Source organism: Mesoplodon bidens, assembly GCF_964165515.1.
Source record: "Mesoplodon bidens genome assembly, chromosome: 3".
Lineage (NCBI taxonomy): Eukaryota > Metazoa > Chordata > Mammalia > Artiodactyla > Ziphiidae > Mesoplodon > Mesoplodon bidens.
The window spans coordinates 53,424,379-53,443,570 of NC_138178.1; the positions used below are offsets into that span (position 1 = coordinate 53,424,379).

At 39.6% G+C, this 19,192-nt stretch overlaps 1 protein-coding gene across 1 annotated transcript in view; it reads right to left on the reverse strand.

Annotated features, from left to right (window-relative positions):
* The window catches only part of HERC1 (HECT and RLD domain containing E3 ubiquitin protein ligase family member 1), a 211,730-nt gene that overhangs the window by 23,373 nt on the left and 169,165 nt on the right, over window positions 1–19,192 (reverse strand). The window contains exons 58-61 of the mRNA XM_081228054.1: window positions 18,835–18,981; window positions 11,086–11,187; window positions 9,910–10,083; window positions 8,151–8,444 (exon numbers count right to left, since the gene is read on the reverse strand). Coding sequence (XP_081084180.1) covers window positions 8,151–8,444; window positions 9,910–10,083; window positions 11,086–11,187; window positions 18,835–18,981 — 717 coding nt within the window. The remainder of the gene's footprint in view (window positions 1–8,150; window positions 8,445–9,909; window positions 10,084–11,085; window positions 11,188–18,834; window positions 18,982–19,192) is intronic.

The following is a 19,192-nucleotide window of genomic DNA, read 5'->3' on the forward strand; positions in this document are numbered from 1 at the left end:
CAGAAGGATACTTCCTAATTAAAATATTCTATAGTTAGATAATTTTCTTCAATTTATATGTCTCTTTTATACTGTATCTATATTTATATATTCAAATGTTTGTTTATATAAATCTTAACTAGGTAAAGGGGTTGTTAGATCAAGTGCTGGCCTGCACTATCTACCCCGGCATTTTATCTCCATCACAGTTTCTGTATCTAGACACTTTCAAATACAGTCAGAAAGAAATGACAACTAAAATGTTCTCTTAAACATTACTGAAGTGCCAAATACTTTAGAATCTATAATTGGAATAAATCTAAAAAGATGACCAGGAAAAGATGCTAAAATATATTTATAAATATATATATACTGGGGGACCTTCAAGACAGCAGAGGAGTAAGACATGGAGATCACCTTCCTCCCCACAGATACACCAGAAATACATCTACATGTGGAACAACTCCTACAGAACACCTACTGAACGCTGGCAGAAGACCTCAGACTTCCCAAGAGCCAAGAAACCCCCCACATACCTGGGTAGGGCAAAAGAAAAAAGAAAACACAGAGACAAAAGAATAGGGATGGGACCTGCAGCTCGGGGAGGGAGCTGTGAAGGAGGAAAAGTTTCCACACGCTAGGAAGCCCCTTCACTAGTGGAGACCAGGGTGGGTGGGTGGGCGAGGGGGAAGCTTCGGAGCCGTGGAGGACAGCGCAGCAACAGGGGTGCAGAGGTCAAAGCGGAGAGATTCCCGCACAGAGGATCGGTGCCGACCAGCACTCACCAGCCCGAGAGGCTTCTTTGCTTACCCGCCGGGGCAGGCGGGGGCTGGGAGCTGAGGCTCGGGCTTCGAAGGTCAGATCCCAGGGAGAGGACTGGGGTTGGCTGCGTGAACACAGCTTGAAGGGGGCTAGTGTGCCACAGCTACCCAGGAGGAAGTCCGGGAAAAAGTCTGGAGCTGCTGAAGAGGCAAGAGACCATTGTTTCGGGGTGTGCGAGGAGAGGGGATTCCTTCCCTGTCTGCCCACAGAAGCACCACCTAAACGAGCTCCAGAGACGGGTGCGAGCCGCAGCTATCAGCTCAGACCCCAGAGACGGGCATGAAACACTAACGCTGCTGCTGCAGCCACCAAGAAACCTGTGTGCAAGCACAGGTCACACCTCCCATGCCGGGAACCAGGCAGCCCGCCACTGCCAGGATCCTGTGATCCAGGGACAACTTCCCTGGGAGAACACATGGCATACCTCAGGTTGTTGCAATATCATGTTGGCCTCTGCTGCCGCAGGCTCGCCCCACATTCCAATTATAACTACTGTACCCCTCCCTCCCCCCAGCCTGCATGAGGAAGAGCGGGCTAATCAGCTGCTGCTTTAACCCCCTCCTGTCTGGGTGGGAACAGATGCCCTCAGCAACCTACATGCAGAGGCGGGGCCAAAACCAAAACTGAACGCCAGGAGCTGTGCGAACAAAGAAGAGAAAGGGAAATTTCTCCCAGCAGCCTCAGGAGCAGCGGATTAAATCTCCACAATCAACTTGATGTACCCTGCATCTGGGGAGTACCTGAATAGACAAAGAATCATCCCAAAATTTAGGCAGTGCACTTTGGGAACAACTGTAGACTTGGGGTTTGCTGTCTGCGACTGACTGGATTCTGATTTTTATGTTTATCTTAGTACAGTTTTCAGTGCTTGTTATCATTGGTGGATTTGCTTATTGGTTTGGTTGCTCTCTTCTTTTTTTTTTTTTTTTTTTTTTTTCAGTATGTGGGCCTCTCACTGTTGTGGCCTCTCCCATTGCGGAGCACAGGCTCCGGACGCGCAGGCTCAGCGGCCATGGCTCACGGGCCCAGCCGCTCCGCAGCATGTGGGATCTTCCCAGACTGGGGCACGAACCCGTGTCCCCTGCATTGGCAGGCGGACTCTCAACCACTGCGCCACCAGGGAAGCCCTGCTCTCTTCTTTTTTAAGTTATTATTTTTTTATTTTAATAATTTAAGAAAATTATTATTATTATTATTATTATTATTTCTTTTTCTCCCTTTGCTTTTGAGCAGTGTGGCTGACAGGGTCTTGGTGCTCCAGCCTGGTATCAGACCTGAGCCTCTGAGGTGGGAAAGCTGAGTTCAGGACACTGGACCACCAGAGACCTCCCGGCCCCACGTAATATCAATCAGCGAGAGCTCTCCCAGAGATCTCCAGTTGAACGCTAAGACCCAGCTCCACCTAATGGCCAGCAAGTTCCAGTGCTGGACTCCCCATGCCAAACAACTAGAAAGACAGGAACACAACCCCACCCATTAGCAGAAATGCTGCCTAAAATCATACTATGTTCACAGACACACCAAAACACACCACTGGACGTGGTCCTGTCCAACAGAAAGACAAGATCCAGCCTCATCCTCCAGAACACAGGCACCAGTCCCCTCCACCAGGAAGCCTACACAAGCCACTGAACCAACCTCACCCACTGAGGGCAGACACCAAAAACAACGGGAAACATGAACCTGCAGCCTGCGAAAAGGAGACCCCAAACACAGTAAGTTAAACAAAAAGAGAAGACAGAGAAATATGCAGCAGATGAAGGAGCAAAGTAAAAACCCACCAGACCAAACAAATGCAGAGGAAATAGGCAGTCTACCTGAAAAAGAATTCAGAGTAACGATAGTAAAGATGATCCAGAATCTTGGAAATAGAATGCAGAAAATACAAGAAACGTTTAACAAGGAAGCCTAGAAGAACTGAGCAGCAAACAAACAATGATGAACAACACAATAAATGAAATTAAAAATTCTCTAGAAGGAATCAATAGCAGAATAACTAAGGCAGAAGAACGGATAAGTGACCTGGAAGATAAAAGAGTGGAAATAACTACCGCAGAGCAGAATAAAGAAAAAAGAATGAAAAGAATTGAGGACAGCCTCAGAGACCTCTGGGACAACATTAAACACACCAACATTTGAATTATAGGGGTCCCAAAAAAAGAAGAGAAAAAGAAAGGGTCTGAGAAAATATTTGAACAGATTATAGTTGAAAACTTCCCCACCATGGGAAAGGAAATAGTCAATCAAATCCAGGAAGCGCAGTGAGTCCCATACAGGATAAATCCAAGGAGAAACATGCCAAGACACATATTACTCAAACAAACAAAAATTAAATTCAAAGAAAAAATATTAAAAGCTGCAAGGGAAAACCAACAATTAACATACAAGGGAATCCCCATAAGGTTAACAGCTGATCTTTCAGCAGAAACTCTGCAAGACAGAAAGGAGTGGCAGGACCTATTTAAAGTGATGAAGGGAAAAACCTACAACCAAGATTCCTCTACCCAGCAAGGAGCTCATTCAGATTCAACAGAGAAATTAAAAGTTACAGATAAGCAAAAGTTAAAGAGAATTCAGCACCACCAAACCAGCTCTACAACAAATGCTAAAGGAACGTCTCTAGGCAGGAAACACAAGAGAAGGAGAAGACTTACAGTAACAAACCCAAAACAATTAAGAAAATGGTAATAGGAACATACATATGGATAATTACCTTAAATGTAAATGGATTAAATGCTCCAAACAAAAGACACAGACTGACTGAATGGATACAAAACAAGACCCATATATATGCTGTCTACAAGAGACCCACTTCAGACCTAGGGACACATACAGACCGAAAGGGAGGGGATGGAAAAAGATATTCCATGCAAATGGAAATCAAATGAAAGCTGGAGTAGCAATTCTCATATCAGACAAAATAGACTTTAAATAAAAACTACTACAAGAGACAAAGAAGGACACTACATAATGATCAAGGGATCAATCCAAGAAGAAGATATAACAATTGTAAATATTTATGCACCCAATATAGGAGCAGCTCAATACACAAGGCAAATGCTAACAGCCACAAAAGGGGAAATCGAGTGCAACACAATAATAGTAGGGGACTTTAACATCACATTTCACCAATGGACATATCATCCAAAATGAAAATAAATAAGGAAACACAAGCTTTAAATGACACATTAAACAAGATGGACTTAATTGATATTTATAGGGCATTCCATCCAAAAACAACAGAATACTGTTCTTCTAAAGTGCTCATGGAACATTCTCCAGGGTAGATCATATCTTGGGTCACAAATCAAGCCTTGGTAAATTGAAGAAGAAATGAAATCATATCAAGTGTCTTTTCCAACCACAACACTACAAGACTAGATATCAGTTACAGGAAAAAAACTGTAAAAAAAAATACAAACACATGGAGGCTAAACAATACGCTGCTAAATAACCAAGAGATAACTGAAGCAATCAAAGAGGACATCAAAAAATACCTAGAAACAAATGACAATGAAAACACGACGGCCCAACACCTACTGGATGCCACAAAAGCAGTTCTAAGAGGAAGTTTACAGCAATACAATCCTACCTCAAGAAACAAGAAAAATCTCAAATAAACAACCTAACCTATGGAAAGCTGATTCACTTTGTTATGAAGCAGAAACTAACACACCATTGTAAAGCAATAAAGATGTTAAAAACCAACAAAAAACCCCAAAAACCAAAAAAAAAACCCTAACCTTACACCTAAAGCAATTAGAGAAAGAAGGAAAAAAAAACCCCACCAAAGTTAGCAGAAGGAAAGAAATCATAAAGATCAGGTCAGAAATAAATGAAAAAGATATGAAGGAAACGATAGCAAAGATCAATAAAACTAAAAGCTGGTTCTTTGAGAAGATAAACAAAATTGACAAAACATTAGCCAGACTCATCAAGAAAAAAAGGGAGAAGACTCAAATCAATAGAATTAGAAATGAAAAAGGAGAAGTAACAACTTCTGCAAAACTACAAAGGACCATGAGAGATTACTAAAAGCAACTATATGCTAATAAAATGGACAACCTGGAAGAAATGGACAAATTCTTAGAAAAGCACAACCTTCCAGAGACTGAACCAGGAAGAAACAGAAAATATAAACAGACCAATCACAAGCACTGAAATTGAAACTGTGATTAAAAATCTTCCAACAAACAAAAGCCCGGGACCAGATGGCGTTACAGGCAAATTCTATCAAACATTTAGAGAAGAGCTAAAACCTATCCTTCTCAAACTCTTCCAAAATACAGCAGAGGGAGGAACACTCCCAAACTCATTCTACAAGGTCACCATCACCATGATACCAAAAAAAGACAAAGATGCCACACAAAAAAAGAAAACTACAGGCCAATATCACTGATGAACATACGTGCAAAAATCCTCAACAAACTACTAGCAAACAGAATCCAATAGCACATTAAAAGGATCATACACAATGATCAAGTGGGGTGTATACAGGAATGCAAGGATTCTACAATATATGCAAATCAATCAATGTGATACACCACATTAACAAACTGAAGGATAAATACCATATGATAATCTCAACAGATGCAGAAAAAACTTTCGACAAAATTCAACATCCATTTATGATAAAAACTCTCCAGAAAGTAGCCACAGAGGGAACCTACCTCAACATAATAAAGGTCATATATGACAAACCCACAGCCAATATTGTTCTCAATGGTGAAAAACTGAAACCTTTCCTCTAAGATCAGGAACAAGACAAGGTTGCCCACTCTCACCACTATTATTCAACATAGTTTTGCAAGTTTTAGCCACAGCAATCAGAGAAGAAAAAGAAATAAAAGGAATTCAAATCAGAAAAGAAGAAGTAAAACTGTCACTGTTTGAAGATGACATGATACTATACACAGAGGATCCTAAAGATGTGACCAGAAAATTACTAGACCTAATGAATTTGGTAAAGTAGCAGGATACAAAAGTAATGCAAAGAAATCTCTTGCATTCCTATACACTAATGATGAAAAATCTGAAAGAGAAATTAAGGAAACACTCCCATTTTACCACTGCAACAGAAAGAAAAAAATACCTAGGAATAAACCTACCTAAGGAGAAAAAAGACCTGTATGCAGAAAACTATAAGACACTGATGAAAGAAATTAAAGAGGATACAAACAGATGGAGAGATATACCATGTTCTTGGATTGGAAGAATCAACATTGTGAAAATGACTATATTACCCAAAGCAATCTACAGATTTACTGCAATCCCTATCAAACCACCAATGGCATTTCTCACAGAACTAGAACAAAAAATTTCACAATTTGTATGGAAACACAAAAGACCCCAAATAGCCAAAGCAATCTTGAGAAAGAAAAACAGAGCTAAAGGAATCAGGCTCCCTGACTTCAGACTATACTACAAAGCTACAGTAATCAAGACAGTATGGTACTGGCACAGAAACAGAAATATAGATCAATGGAATAGGATAGAAAGCCCAGAGATAAACCCAGGCACATATGGTCACCTTGTCTTTGATAAAGGAGGCAAGAATATACAACAGAGAAAAGACAGCCTCTTCAATAAGTGGTTTGGGAAAACAGCTACATGTAAATGAATGAAATTAGAACACTCCCTAACACCATACACAAAAATAAACTCAAAATGGATTAAAGACCTAAATGTTAAGGCCAGACACTATAAAAATCTTAAGAGGAAAACATAGGCAGAACACTCCATGACATAAATCATAGCAAGATCCTTTTTGACCCACCTCCTAGAGAAATGGAAATAAAAACAAAAATAAACAAATGGGACCTAATGAAACTTAAAAGCTTTTGCACAACCAAGGAAACCATAAACAAGACCAAAAGACAACCTCAGAATGGGAGAAAATATTTGCAAATGAAGCAACTGACAAAGGATTAATCTCCAAAATTTACAAGCAGCTCATGCAGCTCAATGTCAAAAAAACAGACAACCCAATCCAAAAATGGGCAGAAGACCTAAACAGACATTTCTCCAAAGAAGATATACAGATTGCCAACAAACACATGAAAGAATGCTCAACAGCATTAATCATTCGAGAAATGCAAATCAAAACTACAATGAGATATCATCTCACACTGGTCAGAATGGCCATCATCAAAAAATCTAGAAACAATAAATGCTGGAGAGGGCGTGGAGAAAAGGGAACACTCTTGCACTGTTGGTGGGAATGTAAATTGATACAGCCACTATGGGGAACAGTATGGAGGTTCCTTAAAAAACTACAAATAGAACTACCATGACCCAGCAATCCCACTACTGGGCATATAACCTAAGAAAACCATAATTCAAAAAGAGTCATGTACCAAAATGTTCATTGCAGCTCTATTTACAACAGCCAGGACATGGAAGCAACCTAAGTGTCCATCAAGAGATGAATGGATAAAGAAGATGTGGCACATATATACAATGGAATATTACTCAGCCATAAAACGAAACAAAATTGAGTTATTTGTAATGAGGTGGATGGACCTAGAGTCTGTCATACAGAGTGAAATAACTCAGAAAGAGAAAAACAAATACCATATGCTAACACATATGTATGGAATCTAAAAAAAAAAAAGTTCTGACAAACCTAGGGGCAGGATAGAAATAAAGATGCAGACCTAGAGAATGGACTTGAGGACACAGGGAGGGGGAAGGGTAAGCTGGGATGAAGTAAGAGAGTAGCACTGACATATACACACTACCAAATGTAAACTAGATAGCTAGTGGGAAGCAGCTGTATTGCACAGGGAGATCAGCTCGGTGCTTTGTGACCACCTAGAGGGATGGGACCGGGAGGGTGGGAGGGATATGCAAGAGGGAGTTGATATGGCGATATATGTATACATACAGCTGATTTACTTTGTTATACAGCAGAAACTAACACTACACTGTAAAGCAATTATACTCCAATAAAGATGTTTAAAAAATAAAATAAAATAAAATAAAATGAAGGTAACTTTTACAATGTTATTGTAAACAGAGGAAATACAGATAAGCTCTAACAGGGGAAAAATAATAAAAAAAAATATAACAAGGTACCTATGGACAAGAAAATGAGAAAATATGTGACTATGTCATTGAAAACCAGCACATTTATAAGAGCTCCACAATTCTCATAATCAATCCCTGTCACCAAAGAAGACTTCCATCAGATTGAAAGTGAGTATCTAAAAGCAAAATATTTTAAGTTTATATAAGGGTGTGCTTCTTGCTCTATTCAAGCTAGCAAATACCTATTGAGGGTCTGCTACTTACTAAACATCCATAATACAATCTCAGTTACATATAACAGTAGCTCATACTACACTTACCATTAGGAGTACAAGTTCATCCTCTGGAACAGGCTCTAGATCAGGAACAGTAAAAGATTCTGGAAACTGTGCTCCATTGGTCAGGGCTTCAGCAGCTTTTATGGTGGTTGAGAAACATTCTAACCAGGCCCACTCATTTGGATTCCACGATGCAGGGTCAGGGAGGCAGTTCTGGTGGTGTGGTGGCACTGGAGGATTACACAGCAGCTGATCCAGATGAAGTCCCACAGCAAGGGAAGCCAGACATTGCATATAGGGGCTGTGAACAAGCTGGTCACCACAAACCACATGAGGCTAAGAGAAAATGTAAGGATATTATGCTGAAGAGCCTCTGCCAAATAATATAAATTAGCCTCCTGCATTCTGAAACCCTGTAGTCATATTTTAACTTTACTTTTTTAAGCTTTTTACTTTGAAATAATTTTAGATACATAGAGAGTTGCAGAGATAGTACAGAGAATCCCTATAAACCCTTCACCCAACATTCTGTAATGTTCACATCTTATATAACCATGGTGCAATAATCAAAGCTAAGAAAGTAACATTGGTTGCAATAATAACTAAACCACAGAACTATATAGGGTTTCCCACTAATACTCCTTTTCTTTTCTTTTTAAAAAATACTTATTTATTTATTGGCTGTGTCGGGACTTAGTTGCAGCGCGTGGGCTCTAGAGGGCCCAGACTTAGTTGCCCCTCAGCATGTGGGATCTTAGTTCCCCAAACAGGGATCGAACCCGCGTCCCCTGCACTGGAAGGCGAATTCTTAACCACTGGACCACCAAGGAAGTCTCTAATGCTCCTCTTCTGCTCCAAGATTCAACCCAGGACACCACACTGCATTTAGCATATTTTCATTACAGTTTTTCTTGAATTAAAAAAAAAAAAGGCAGATAACTGAACCATGGAGACCTGCTCCCTCTCACATTTCCTCCTTTACCAAAAGAACCCTGGTAGCCATCAAAGACAGCCTTCTTCCCTGGCCCTCCCTAGATGTACTAGAGCAACTCTGTGAGAGACTGAGCGATTCAGAAAAGAAAACCTGGGCAAATCTCAGTGAAATTAACTGGGTGTGGTAACAGCTGATTAGATTAATGTAGCATGGCAAAAAAAAAAAAAAAAAAAGGAAAAAGGAAAAACCCCAGATGAGCTCTGCCTAGGAGCAGCATACTGTGACTACTGAGGCTGCAGCATACTGTGACTACTGAGGGTTGGAAGACAGGCTATACAGGATCATGGCCTGGGCAACAAGTCCAAATTCCATAATTTCCCATTCTAGTATTTAATGACCTTACTTAATTCAACCATACCTCTTCTACTAAACTTTCCACAAGGATTCACCTGATAAAGTGGACAGGATGTTCACTCTGACGCCCATATCCATTCCCCCTCCCAACTGTGGGATGGCAAAGCCACACAAAAATAGATATATGGGTCAGAAAAGGGAAGATGATATACTCTGAGGTACAGGGATTTAAAGAAGCTTTAGAATGAATAAATAATCTGACATGAATAATAGAAACACTATACAAATTTGAGCGTTATTTAAAAATTTTAGTCCCACTAAAATAAAGTAAAAGCAGGCTTAGGATTACTAAACAACTGTTTTAGACATGAATTATCTTCATTTGATTCTGCCCAAACAGCCCCACTGATTTTACTCAGACCTCATACTCTTAAGGGATAAATTCAAAGCTATAATTCCAATTCCAAAGCACCAGTCATCTGTACATCTGCAAGAACGAGTGTAATCAGTTACCTTTTCATAGGCATACTGCTCCTGAAGCATCACGGGGAGCCGCTCCAGAAATGCTCTCATGCAGGGAGCCATGTTTAATCCCAGAACACCCTGTTGTTTCAGTGCTGTCCTACAGGTTGCTAAAACATGATTGGCAGCAGCCCATTCTGCTGTACAATTCACGACCAAAACATCCTGATGAAAAATAAACCATGCCACATGATATTTGTTTAAATAAAAGAGAGACATTCCATCACCATTCATATATGAGAAATTCCTTCTAGTAATACATTAAACACTTTTGCTTTTTGGATATTTTATGCTATACTTTTTTAATGCCTATGAACTTCAAAACATCCTAAATTTTGTCTAAGGTAAAAACAAGTGAATAACTGTAAAATGTGTGAACTACCTTGGATTAGCTGATTCTTCTTAAAAGAGACTTAATTATTTGCTATCTCATAGGACTTGTAGGACAAGGTATCTAGTATATTTTAAGAGTCTGACATGACCACAAGGATACTAGAGGAAGTAGTACTCTGCTGAGGGACACACATCTACGAGAGAAGCAGCACTGCTCTGTGGCTCTATGGTTTATTCTATGTAGGCTACTACTGCCTATGGTCTGATTCTACATTTTACTTCTAGTAGGACTGTTCATGCAGGTCTTCAGCTCTATTTTAATATTACCACATATTAACCACATAAATGTAAACCAAAGCAGCACATTGGCACTATTCATTAAGGGTATGAAAAGCAATATTGTAAGAGATAATGTCATATCATAGAATTATTTCACAGTAGAGGGCTAGTATTTTTTAGTAGAACATTAAATTTGAAAGCCAAGATATATTCTATATAGTTGAGTTAAAGGTTTTTGAGGTAGTCCTTCTTTTCAGGGAAAATTCTTTAGATAATTTAGTGCTGTCTCAAAAATCATGGCAGAAAGTAATAAATTCTCTTAATAATTTCCAGTGGAAAGTCATTCAATAATTAAGCATTTTTCCCAAAGTATAGGGTATAGGAGAGTACCAGGTTCTAGTTTTCCTTCTGTCACTAAATAGCTGCATTATCTTGGGCAAGTAATAATCCCTCTGGATATCATTTTTCGCCTCGGTAAAGTGGGATGCTTGGACTACGATTTTTAAGATACCTCACAGGCTAACAACTTACAACTTGGTATGATTGTAAAATTACCTTTGATCTATTTGAGCAAGCAGCTACCCCAACATCTGGAATCCATACTGTGGTCTGAATAGCCCCAGAGCCAATCACAACAGTTTGCAAGACAGAGCCATCCTAAAATGAGATGTATTTATCAATACACACTACTTAACTAGTTAGCCATTATTTACATTTTAAATTTATACTTCACGTTCACAAAAACTTATTGTAAAACCTACACTTTAGCTACATTTGGCAATGCCCAACTGCATACCACTATCCAATTTTCTAGAGCCTTTTCTAAATGATTTAAAAAATACATCATTAAGAAAAAATAAGGGCAGGGGCGCCTTCAAGATGGCAGAGGAGTAAGACATGGAGATCACCTTCCTCCCCACAGATACACCAGAAATACATCCACATGTGGAACAACTCCTACAGAACACCTACTGAACGCTGGCAGAAGACCTCAGACTTCCCAAAAGGCAAGAAACTCCCCACGTACCTGGGTAGGGCAAAAGAAAAAAGGAAAAACAGAGACAAAAGAATACGGACAGGACCTGCACCTCTGGGAGGGAGCTGTGAAGGAGGAAAAGTTTCCACACACTAGGAAAGCCCTTCACTGGTGGAGATGGGGTGGGTGAGGGGGAAGCTTCGGAGCCGTGGAGAAGAGCGCAGCAACAGGGGTGCAGAGGGCAAAGCGGAGAGATTCCTGCACAGAGGATCGGGGCCGACCAGCACTCACCAGCCTGAAAGGCTCATCTGCTCACCTGCCAGAGCAGGTGGGGGCTGGGAGCTGAGGCTCAGGCTTCGGAGGTCAGACCCCAGGGAGAGGACTGGGGTTGGCTACATGAACACAGCCTGAAGGGAGCTAGTGTGTCACAGCTACCCGGGAGGGAGTCCAGGGAAAAGTCTGGACCTGTCTAAGAGGCAAGAGACCATTGTTTCCGGTGCGCAAGGAGAGGGGATTCAGAGCACTGCCTAGACGAGCTCCAGAGACGGGCATGAGGCACAGCTACCAGTGTGGACACCAGGCATGGGCATGAGACGCTAAGGCTGCTGCTGCAGCCACCAAGAAGGCTGTGTGCAAGCACAGATCACTATCCACACCTCCCCTCCCAGGAGCCTGTGCAGCCTGCCATTGCCAGGGTCCCGTGATACAGGGACAGCTTCCCCAGGAGAACACACAGTGTGCCTCAGGCTGGTGCAACGTCACGCTGGCCTCTGCCACTGGAGGCTTGCCCTGCATCCGTACTCCTCCATCCCCCCCGGCCTGAGTGAGCCAGAGCCCCCTAATCAGCCACTCCTTTAACCCCATCCTGTCTGGGCGGGGAACAGACACCTTCAGGCAACCTACATGCAGAGACGGGGCCAAATCCAAAGCTGAACCCTGGGAGCTGTGTGAACAAAGAAGAGAAAGGGAAATCTCTCCCAGCAGCCTCAGGAGCAGTGGATTAAATCTCCACAATCAACTTGATGTACCCTGCATCTGTGGAATACCTGAATAGACAAGAAATCATCCAAAAATTGAGGCAGTATACTTTGGGAGCAACTGTAGACTTGGGATTTGCTTTCTGCATCTAATTTCTTTCTGGCTTTATGTTTATCTTAGTTTAGTATTTAGAACTTATCATCATTGGTAGATTTGTTTACTGATCTTGTTGCTCTCTTCCTTATATATATATATAGAATTTTTTTTCCTTTTTCTTTTTGTGAGTGTGTATCTGTATGCTTCTTAGGGTAATTTTGTCCGTATAGCTTTGCTTTTGCCATTTGTCCTAGGGTTCTGACTGTCCGTTTTTTGTTTTTTTTTAGTATACTTTTTAGCAACTGTTATCATTGGTGGATTTGTTTTTTGGTTTGGTAGCTCTCTTCTTTCTTTCTGTTTTTTTTATTACTTTTTAATTTTTAATAATTTATTTTTATTTTAATAACTTTATTTTATTTTTTTTTCTTTCTTTCCTTCTTTCTTTCTTTCTTTTTTCTCCCTTTTCTTCTCAGCCGTGTGGCTGACAGGATCTTGGTGCTCCAGCCTGGTGTCAGGCCTGAGCCTCTCAGGTGGGACAGCCGAGTTCAGGACACTGGACCACCGGAGACCTCCCAGCCCCATGTAATATCAAATGGTGAAACCTCTCCCAGAGATCTCCATCTCAACGCTAAGACCCAGCTCCACTCAACGACCAGCAAGCTCCAGTGCTGGACACCCCCATGTCAAACAACTAGCAAGATAGGAACACAAGCCCACCCATTAGAGAGATGCTGCCTAAAATCATACTAACTTCACAGATACCCCAAAACACACCACTGGACATGGTCCTGCCAACCAGAAAGACAAGATCCAGCCCCACCCACCAGGCAGCTGTCCCCTCCAAAAGGAAGCCTACACAACCCACTGAACCAACCTTACCCACTGGGGGCAGACACCAAAAAACAACAGGAAATACGAACCTGCAGCCTGCGAAAAGGAGATCCCAAACACAGTAAGTTAAGCAAAATGAGAAGACAGCAAATAGACAGCAGATGAAGGAGCAAGGTAAAAACCCAACAGACCAAACAAATGCAGAGAAAATAGGCAGTCTACCTGAAAAAGAATTCAGAGTAATGATAGTAAAGATGATGCAAAATCTTGGAAACAGAATGGAGAAAATACAAGAAACGTTTAAGAAGAACCTAGAAGAACTAAAGAGCAAACAAACAATGATGAACAACACAAAAGAAGAAATTAAAAATTCTCTAGAAGGAATCAATAGCAGAATAACTGAGGCAGAAGAACGGATAAGTGACCTGGAAGATAAAAGAGTGGAAATAACTACCGCAGAGCAGAATATAGAAAAAAGAAAGAAAAGAATTGAGGAGAGCCTCAGAGACCTCTGGGACAACATTAAACGCACCAACATTCGAATTCTAGGGGTCCCAGAAGAAGAGAAAAAAAAAAGGAACTGCAAAACTATCTGAAGAGATTATAGTTGAAAACTTCCCTAATATGAGGAAGGAAAGAGTCAATCAAGACCAGGAAGTGCAGAGAGTTCCATACAGGAAAAATCCAAGGAGAAACATGCCAAGACACATATTAACCAAACCAACAAATATTAAATTCAAAGAAAAAATATTAAAAGCAGCAAGGGAAAAGCAACAATTAACATACAAGGGAATCCCCATAAAATTAACAGCTGATCTTTCAGCAGAAACTCTGCAAGCCAGAAGGGAGTGGCAGGACATATTTAAAGTGAGGCAAGGGAAACACCTACAGCCAAGATTACTCTACCCAGCAAGGATCTCATTCAGATCTGACGGAGAAATCAAAAACTTTACAGACAAGCAAAAGTTAAGAGAATTCAGCACCACCAAACCAGCTCTACAACAAATGCTAAAAGAACATCTCTAGGCAGGGAACACAAGAGAAGTAAAAGACCTACAATAACAAACCCAAAACATTAAGAAAATGGTAATAGGAACATACATATCAATAATGACCTTAAATATAAATGGATTAAATGACCCAACCAAAAGACATAGACTGGCTGAATGGATACAAAAACAAGACCGTATATATGCTGTCTACAAGAGACCCACTTCAAGCCTAGGGACACATACAGACTGAAAGGGAGGGGATGGAGAAAGATATTCAATGCAAATGGAAATCAAATGAAAGCTGGAGTAGCAATTCTCATTTCAGACAAAACAGACTTTATAAGACTATTACAAGAGACAAAGAAGGACACTACATAATGATCAAGGGATCAATCCAAGAAGAAGATATAACAATTGTAAATATTTATGCACCCAACATAGGAGCACCTCAATACATAAGGCAAATGCTAACAGCCATAAAAGGGAAAATCGACAGTAACACAATAACACTAGGGGACTTTAATACCCCACTTTCACCAATGGACAGATCAACCAAAATGGAAATAAATGAGGAAACACAAGCTTTAAATGATACATTAAACAAGATGGACTTAATTGATATTTATAGGACGTTCCATCCAAAAACAGCAGTTTACACTTTCTTCTCAATTGCTCATGGAACACTCTCCAGGAGAGATCATATCGTGGGTCGCAAATCAAGCCTTGGTTAATTTAAGAAAATTGTAATCGTATCAAATATCTTTTCCGACCACAATGCTATGAGACTAGATATCAATCACAGGAAAAAATCTGTAAAAAATATAAACACATGGAATATAAACAATACACTACTAAATAACCAAGAGATCACTCAAGAAATCAAAGAGGAAATCAAAAAATACCTAGAAACATATGACAATGAAAACATGATGACCCAAAACCTATGGGATGCAGCAAAAGCAGTTCTAAGAGGGAAGTTTATAGCAATACAATTCTACCTCACGACACAAGAAAAATCTCAAGTAAACAACCTAACCTTACACCTAAAGCAATTAGAGAAAGAAGAACAAAAAACCCGCAAAGTCAGTAGAAGGAAAGGAATCATAAAGATCAGGTCAGAAATAAGTGAAAAAGAAATGTAGGAAACGATAGCAAAGATCAATAAAACTAAAAGCTGGTTCTTTGAGAAGATAAACAAAAATTGACAAAACATTAGCCAGACTCATCAAGAAAAAAAGGGAGAAGACTCAAATCAATAGAATTAGAAATGAAAAAGGAGAAGTAACGACTTCTGCAAAAATACAAAGGATCATGAGAGATTACTACAAGCAACTACATGCCAATAAAATGGGCAACCTGGAAGAAATGGACAAATTCTTGGAAAAGCACAACCTTACGAGACTGAACCAGGAAGAAACAGAAAATATAAACAGACCAATCACAAACACTGAAATTGAAACTGTGATTAAAAATCTTCCAACAAACAAAAGTCCAGGACCAGATGGCTTCAGAGGCGAATTCTACCAAACACTTAGAGAAGAGCTAACACCTATTCTTCTTCTCAAACTCTTCCAAAAAATAGCAGAGGGAGGAACACTCCCAAACTCATTCTACAAGGCCACCATCACCCTGACACCAAAAAAAGACAAAGATACCACAAAAAAAGAAAACTACAGGTCAATATCACTGATGAACATACAAGCAAAAATCCTCAACAAAATACTAGCAAACAGAATCCAATAGCATATTAAAAGGATCATACACCATGATAAAGTAGGGTTCAACCCAGGAATGCAAGGATTCTTCAAAGTACACAAATCAATCAATGTGATAAACCATACTAACAAACTGAAGGATAAAAACCATATGATCATCTCAATAGATGCAGAAAATGTTTTGACAAAATTTAACACCCATCTATGATAAAAGCTCTCCACAAAGTAGGCACAGAGGGAACTTACCTCAACATAATAAAGGCCATATGTGACAAACACACAGCCAACATCATTCTCAATGGTGAAAACTGAAACTATTTCCACTAAGATCAGGAACAAGAAAAGTTGCCCACTCTCACCACTATTATTCAACATAGTTTTGGAAGTTTTAGCCACAGCAATCAGAGAAGAAAAAGAAATAAAAGGAATGCAAATAGGAAAAGAAGAAGTAAAATTGTCACTGTTTGAAAATGACATGATACTATACATAGAGAACCCTAAAGATGCTACCAGAAAACGACTAGAACTAACCAATGAATTTGGTAAAGTAGCAGGATACAAAGGTAATGCAAAGAAATCTCTTGCATTCCTATACACTAATGATGAAAAATCTGAAAGAGGAATTAAGGAAACACTCCCATTTTACCATTGCAACAAAAAGAATAAAATACCTAGGAATAAACCTACCTAAGGAGAAAAATGACCTGTATGCAGAAAACTATAAGACACTGATGAAAGAAATTAAAGATGATACAAACAGATGGAGAGATATACCATGTTCTTGGATTGGAAGAATCAACATTGTGAAAATGACTATACTACCCAAAGCAATCTACAGATTCACTGCAATCCCCATCGAACCACCAATGGCATTTCTCACAGAACTAGAACAAAAAATTTCACAATTTGTATGGAAACACAAAAGACCCCCAATAGCCACAGCAATCTTGAGAAAGAAAAACAGAGCTGGAGGAATTAAGCTCCCTGACTTCAGACTATACCACAAAGCTACAGTAATCAAGACAGTATGGTACTGGCACAAAAACAGAAATATAGATCAATGGAATAGGATAGAAAGCCCAGAGATAAACCCAGGCACATATGGTCACCTTATGTTTCATAAAGGAGGCAAGAATATACAACAGAGAAAAGACAGCCTCTTCAATAAGTGGTTTGGGAAAACTGGACAGCTACATGTAAAAGAATGAAATTGGAACACTCCCTAACACCATACACAAAAATAAACTCAAAATGGATTAAAGACCTAAATGTAAGGCCAGACACTATAAAACTCTTAAGAGGAAAACATAGCAAAACACTCCATGACATAAATCACAGCAAGATCCTTTTTGACCCACCTCCTAGAGAAATGGAAATAAAAACAAAAATAAACAAATGGGACCTAATGAAACTTAAAAGCTTTTGAACAGCAAACAAAACCATGAACAAGACGAAAATACAACTCTCAAAATGGGAGAAAATATTTGCAAATGAAGCAACTGACAAAGGATTAATCTCCAAAATATACAAGCAGCTCTTGCAGCTCAATATCAAAAAAACAAACCACCCAATCCAAAAATGGGCAGAAGACCTAAACAGACATTTCTCCAAAGAAGATATACAGATTGCCAACAAACACATGAAAGAATGCTCAACATCACTAATCATTAGAGAAATGCAAATCAAAACTACAATGAGGTACCACCTCACACAGTCAGAATGGCCATCATCAAAAAATCTAGAAACAATAAATGCTGGAGAGGGTGTGGAGAAAAGGGAACACTCTTGCACTGTTGGTGGGAATGTAAATTGATACAGCTACTATGGAGAACAGTATGGAGGCTCCTTAAAAAACTAAAAATAGAACTACCATCCGACCCAGCAATCTCACTACTGGCATATACGCTGAGAAAACCATAATTCAAAAAGAGTCATGTACCACAATGTTCACTGGAGCACTATTTACAATAGCCAGGATGTGGAAGCAACCTAAGTGTCCATCGACAGATGAATGGATAAAGAAGATGTGGCACATATATACAATGGAATATTACTCATTATTAAAAAGAAATGAAATTGAGTTATTTGTAATGAGGTGGATGGGCCTAGAGACTGTCATAGAGAATGAAGTAAGTCAGAAAGAGAAAAACAAATACCGTATGCTAACACATATATATGGAATCTAAAAAAAAAAAAGTCATGAAGAACCTAGGGGCAAGACGGGAATAAAGATGCAGACCTATTAGAGAATGGACTTCAGGACATGGGGAGGGGGAAGGGTACGCTGGGACAAAGTGAGAGAGTGGTAGTGTATATATGGACATATATACACTACCAAATGTAAAATAGCTAGCAGTGGGAAGCAGTTGCATAGCACAGGGAGCTCAGCTCAGTGCTTTGTGACCAGCTAGAAGGGTGGGATAGGGAGGGTGGGAGGGAGATGCAAGAGGGAGGAGATATGGGGATACATGTATATATATAGCTGATTCACTCTGTTATACAGGAGAAACTAACACACCATTGTAAAGCAATTATACTCCAATAAAGATATTAAAAAAAGAAAAAAATTAAAGGGCAGAGAACTCTGAAAGGGTTTTCTTCAATATTCAAGATATTATTACACAAAATATTCCTAGGATTGGTTGGGTTAACTTTTATCACATGTAAGTTAATTTAAAAACATTTCTTAAGATAAAAATAACATCTATACTCTTACCCTTAAAGACCAAATGTTCATGAGGCCACCTAAACCACCAGACACCAGGGCCAACCCATCAGAACTAAAGGCAACGGTCCGGACAGGGGTGATGTGTCCTCGCAATTGATAAACACACTTGGCTCCGACTGATTTCCTATATCCATCCTGCAATTCATTTTTATTTTTAACAAATATTGAAAAATAAAACAATTTATAGATTCAAGATTTACAATTCATTCTTGGAAATTTTATATTTCAGTATAAAATTGGGGAGGAGGGAAGGACAACTCTCTCATAAGGACTAGCCTGACAGAAAATAATAAGATATCAACCTGGTTCTCCTTTGCTGATGCTGTTTCATCTTTTTTGATACACT